The sequence below is a fragment of the Rattus rattus genome, chromosome 8 (assembly GCF_011064425.1).
Source record: "Rattus rattus isolate New Zealand chromosome 8, Rrattus_CSIRO_v1, whole genome shotgun sequence".
In the NCBI taxonomy this organism is placed as follows: domain Eukaryota; kingdom Metazoa; phylum Chordata; class Mammalia; order Rodentia; family Muridae; genus Rattus; species Rattus rattus.
The window spans coordinates 59009847-59015846 of record NC_046161.1 but is presented as its reverse complement, the minus strand read 5'-3'; the positions used below and the strand labels follow the sequence as shown (position 1 = coordinate 59015846).

Here is a 6000-nt window from a genome sequence, read left to right as displayed (position 1 = left end):
AATATGGCTGTTCCTAGGTAGGTCGTATGGATTCTGGATATAGCTGGAGTTATGACCTCGGCCTTCTTGGACCACACTGACTGTGGGCTCTAAGGAATATAGTGAAAAATGAGTTCAGAGAATAGATTAGCTTTGTTGTCTTGGTGGGAGGGAAGAAGGTTCTATTCAACTTGTTGGGGAAAAGAACTGTGGGTATACGTATACTTCTGAGAAATACGGGATTAGAATGAAGGCTTGCTCAAGAGATGGAAAAACCTAAGACAGTGTACTGTCAGAATCCCAGTCTCTGCTCAGCAAGAGATTCAAGACGTCCTAGAGGTGTGGGTCTTATGACTGCATCTAGGATCATAATTGAAACTGGGGGAGGTGTAAGAAGTGATTTAGAAACTTGTAAACAGCTGTTCTGATTGTTTTCTTTTTCAACCTTGGATTTGTATTAACAATAGTTGAAGTGTTGTATACTGGTTCTCCACCCTCACTGTTTCTACTGCTTATCAGTTGTGATTTGTAAGCAGGGTGGCACAAGACAAGATTTTGGTTTCCTGCATTAGAGGGAAGGGCGGTCCTGGGACAGAGTTTCTCCTCAGGTTCCTTCAAATGCAACCGAACAGAGGGTGTGTTATGGAGATAGAGTGAGTGGAGGAGGGCTTGTTTTCACTTGAGATGCTGCACTGTTGCCCTGATTTTGCTAAGTTATGTGAGACACCTACCAACTTCATATATATTTTTATTAGATGTTGACAAGGATGGCACATCTGTGTACGGAGACCCCATGTGCACAGGTGACTTCATTTCTACATAACTGCTTTCTGGAAGCTTGCAGGTGAGGATGGGTGGATCCTTAATTGTGGCATAAGGGTTTTCACTGCTGTTCAAGGAGCAAGTACTAGAACTGCACACAGATTCTTTCATGTAATCTGCAAGGCAAGAGAGATTTCTTAGGACAAGCATGAACATAGGATTCATTTAAATAGCAGAAACAGACATCAGTCAGCTTTGTGTGCTTTCAGGATCCTGGGGCTGGAAAAGACCATGATACTAAAGGATTAAGTCTTATTAACTGTCTTATGGTATGCTTTATCAGGCATTCTTTTCTCACAAAAACATGTTTTTGGAGAACAAAAAAATGGCTGGTTATTGTCATTAGATAGTAGCACAAGATATTTACAGTGTATTTTTACAGGTTATCACTTAGTTTATACAAATGCTCTCTGCCCAAACAGATACAGTAACTTCGCTAGGGTGATAAACTGGTTAATAGCACTGCAGAGCCAAGACTTAAATCTATGCTCTGGGACTTCTTTGCCCCATATTTTCTGTGATATAATTCTTTGGAGTTGTATGACTAAAAGTGTTGATTCAGAAGCAGCAGCATATCTGTCTTTTAGTGTGAATGTCAACAGTTTAGCAGCCTTAAGCAAATAGCAACATCCCTGTCTTCCAGGAGCTCATGCTTTAGTGCGCTGACTGAAGTGTGTAACAGCTATAAAAAGCCCCCAGTCTCAAGTTGGCCTTTGAAATGTAGCTTTGTCTCAGCCCAAAGTATGGTGTAGGCTTGTCTCACCCAGTCTTGGGAATGTTTGAGTCATGCTTGTCTGTCATTAGAGCTCAGTTGCTCAAGGGTGCAGAGTGATGTCAACATGAGATGAAGTGACAGAAGCTCTACTGGGGAAAGAGGTTCCTTAGTGACTTGGAGTCACAGAGAAGGGACTCCCTCTTCAATTGCTGCTCTCCTTCCCTTTGAGGGTGAGGATCTGTCTACGAATTCTAGGACTTGCCTGGAAAAAACAATAAATAAGTCTGACAGTTGTGACCCTTAGCTGTGGGGCACTGACAGGCAAGGTGTCTGGAAATAACCCTGAACGGCTGGAGCTTGACGGTCAGGTGTGACCTAAGAGGCCTCTCACCTCTAAATGTCTGTGAAAGTCAGTTGGTGAAATTCTTAAGGAATCTTCTAGACAACCACCACAGCTTGCACTTCAGGCTGCTGTTATCTAAGCTCCCTGCCCCACCTTATGATTTTACTGAAAATGTTAGAGTGAAAGCCATGTGACTTATGGCTGGCTATGCAATTGGCTGAAATAACTGCAACGTGTGCCACCCTGAGTGTCTGTTCTCCAGCAGGTCCAGTAAGGAGCATTTATTCTGAAAGCAGGTAACTCTTATTCTAACTGGCAGCAGCTCCTTGGTTTTGTGTAGAAGTGCATTCAACTGTTTACTTCAGGTTCAGAAGGCTGTGACACAGGTAGAGCAGTAACTTTTCCCCTTCCTCCCACCTCAGTGCTTATTGAGACTTAGAGTGGGGAAGTAAACTCCTCAGGGTCCCACTGCCTCTCAGTTCAGCTAACACGTTGAAAGAGAGATTGGCTTCAGTCTGGTTGGTATAAGGCTGACCTTTGTAGCACCTGACTCAGGAAAAAAATCATCCTTGCTAGATAACAAGCAGTCTCTGCCAGTTCTAGCTAGGACTGAAAGGTAATAAATAGGTTCTATTTCTGCTGGTAGAAAAAGGTGTCCTGGGTTCTGCATTGCGACTTGCTTCAAGCCATCTAAGTTTGCCTCTCAGTACTTCCTTAGTCAGGGGAGTGATGTAAGCCTGAGAACCTCCCAGTCAGGCCCAGTGTGGTTAATCTAAACTCATCTGGCAATGAGAGGCTCGGGGCTTCTTATTTGAAAGCTGTTCATTATCTATCACCACTGTCTTGATCGTATACTTTGTGGAATTGAGGGATAGCTTGTTTTGTGTAGCACTGGAATGAGTAACTTCATTCCAGTTAGGTTATTTGAAACATAGGCGCTCAGCGTGATTTGGGAGGCAAAGGCTAGTAAACATCTTAGTTTAAGGCCAGCTGGGTTCGCAGCCAGGCTAACTAGGGCTTTTATTTATGGTTAGACATTGTCTCAAACCAAACAGAAAGAAACTTAGTACCTTCGAAGGGGGTTGGAGGCTGAGCAGGACGGGACTGCTATTGCTATTACTGTTTAGAAATGAGGAAACCAGAGTTCAGTTTATTAGTCTAATTCTTAGTGCTTGGGACTCAACCACTATCTTATCTGACAATCAAGATTTTCCCCCTCAGGAGATCTAGTTACCCATGTAGCTCTTTACAGCTGCTTCAGTTTATCCTTTTTAGCAATACCAAGGCCTGCTGAGAGGAAAGGCTAAGCTTTGAATTTAATGACTGACTGAGTAGTGGGAAAGCCTTAGAACCTCACCCAGCTGTAGTTTCACTGGAAAGTGAAACCAGTGGGATCTCAATATTTGAATAACTTTTGAATGTTAGCTTTTATCCATTTTGGTGTATTCCTTTTTCCTGAGCTAAGCTGGGGGGGAGGGTACTAGGCTCAGGGACAAGGGTCTTCCCAAAGTTTGCAGGCCAAGACATAAAAACCCATCGAGAGTGGTGGTTGTGAATGGTGCTGAATTATCCCATCTTTCCTGAGAACTGGAGGAGATGGGGCAAGACAAGCTGGAAAAGTCAGCTTGAGGAAGCCAAGCGTTTCTCTTGTTGAGTCATCCACCTGCCTGCTATGAGGGCAGAGTGTGGGGAAAATAACCAGCTGGGCTAGAGTATTTCCTTGTCCTTTCCTTTCATAGCCACGCCCACTCCACTGCCTTCCTGTCAGGGCACTGTGCAAAGAAAGGGGAAGCCTGCAGTCCTCCAAGTGCCCCTGCATTTACTCTCCTTGTTTCCTCCTCTGAACCATCTGTAGTCATGCATATTATCAGTCAGAATGGGTTTCTGAAAGGAACATGTTCATTGTTTTGAGGAAGCACAAGTCTAGAGAGGAAATGACTTCCCAAAGTTGCTCTCTGAATGTTCTAAACCTACTAAGACTTGATATCAATTTAAGCCCAAGTTTATTCAAATGTCTGCGGGAACCCAGGCATTAAGTATCTGTTGCCCACCTCTGAGCTACTGCTGTCAATAGGAGGCCTGCTGCTTCTGTTCTTGGAGTTAAGTTCACATTCTTCACTTCAGTGAGAGATGGGCTATGAGGAGGGATGGGACAGAGGATCGGAAGTCCAGAGAATACTGTCCAGCCACAAAAGGAGTTTTCAGGATGTTACTGGTTTCTAAATGTCTGAGAAACCAAAACTACTTGGAGAGGCATGGAACTTAGGTGGCAAGGGACACAGGTTGGGACATGACAGTACAGCTCAAGGATTCCCAGACAGAAGGTGAAGTCAATTTTTTTTCTGTCACACTTTGAAAGCATGACAGACAAGGAATTGGACACGAGACAGTTTATTGTACAGTCATATTGCTGAAGCAGAAATGGAGGACAGGTGCTTAGCTGTGTCAGCAGTCTCCTTCAACCTCCCAGGGTGACAGAGTTCCCATTACAGAAAAAAAAAGTGGATGCTACCTGAATTAGGGCTTTTAAAATGTCAGAGTTGTAAGGGGCCTTAGAGGTGGTGCTGTTACAAATGTGCTTTTTAAAGAGGAAGAAGCCAAGACCCACAGATACTGCTGTGTCTAGTGAGCACCATACAGTTGGACTAGAACCCAATCTCATTCTCTGCCCACCGCACCCCCCCCCGCACCCCCAAGTTTGGAAAACATCCAGACTCTTTAATTAGTCCTGCTGGTTTGGCCTTGCCCTTGTTGCTTTAGGAGACAGTTTAAATTGGTGACATGAAGTAGCTGAACTAGATGTTTGGGGATTTAGCCCCCAGGTAGGATTGTTCCGTGTGTTTTATAAGCTTTTCTGTAAAGTTCTACACTAATATTTCACTTGCCTCTCTTTGAACTCTTACTGTATCATGTTGGCTCCCAACACTTGATGGTTCATTTGCCTACACAGTTCTCTCTAATTTGAAAGCTGATGAGAGGCAGTGACGAATCTGGCTGCTTGCCTCTTAGAGCCTCCCATGCACTTAGATGATCCCATAAGACAGGAATGCAATGATGAAGGCAGAGCCTGGCTTTCATTGGCTTTGTTTTACATTTATGGTTTAGAGTTTAAAAGTAGTTACCTGAAACACCATGCACAGGATGACAAGGTGTATAGGTGAGGTGTGCTTATATGCTAATCTCAGGGCCTGTCTGAGCTATTCTCCATTGAGTCATACTTCTTCACAAAGCCTCAAAGGCCCTGGAAGAGCTTTCTAGTCCCCATTCCACACTGAGAAAGAAACTGAGGCTTTGGGTCACAGTGACTAAGTGGTATAATTGCTCTTCTGTTGGCAACCTCACATACCGAAATGGTGTTTGCCTCCATTTGGATGGTTTAAGGCAGAACCCTCAGAAACTTGTCATAATAAAGCCCCCAGGTGATTACTGCCTGTGGCTGGCTTGGAGTTTGGGAATGGCCTCCCTCATCAGACAGGTCTCCTGGGTTTTGCACATCCTAAACCAAGCTGATGGTCACTCAACCTGGATGTTCTCTTGCTTGTAGAACACAATGCCACCTGGGTCCTGCTCATCCCACTTCTGATAGCCATTTCCCCATGAGTTGTGAACAAGTTGTTCTCCTTGGTTAGGAGATGGCCATGCTAGGTCTGAAAGATCAGAACAGAAACCTGGGAGAGTTTAGACAAATGATAGTTGGGTAATAAAATGCATAAAGATACTGTGAGGTACTCCTTGCAATTGCAGAGTGCAGGGTCCCTCTATCTACTGCAGCAGAATCTGCTGTAGGTGTAAAGCTCTGTAGTTTGAACACACTTGCCAGGTGATTCTTGTGTAGTGCTGTATTTAGAATATCAGTTGGGATCTTTGCTGACTTTTATTACTGCTCTTTCAATTTGACTGAGACTTTGAGACATTTCCCAGAGACACACATTGGTACCAATTTTATAATATACAAAAGTACTCCCATCCAACTTTATTGGACACCCAAGATAACCTTGTTAGATGATAAGACAGGCATGAGTCAACAGGCATAATTATCCCAACCTTGCAGATGAAGAAACAACCTTAGGAAGCACAGGGTTAATAAGTGACAGAGTTCCAAAGCTCTCTGCCTAGCTCACATGTCCCAGCATTTAAACCT

The 6000-nt window shown here is 44.0% G+C and overlaps 1 protein-coding gene across 1 annotated transcript in view; it reads right to left on the bottom strand.

Annotated features, from left to right (window-relative positions):
- The window catches only part of Megf11 (multiple EGF like domains 11), a 321029-nt gene continuing 315029 nt past the window's right edge, over positions 1 to 6000 (bottom strand). The window contains exon 25 of the mRNA XM_032910034.1: positions 1 to 917. Within this exon, the coding sequence (XP_032765925.1) occupies positions 694 to 917 (224 nt within the window). The 3' untranslated portion in view covers positions 1 to 693. The remainder of the gene's footprint in view (positions 918 to 6000) is intronic.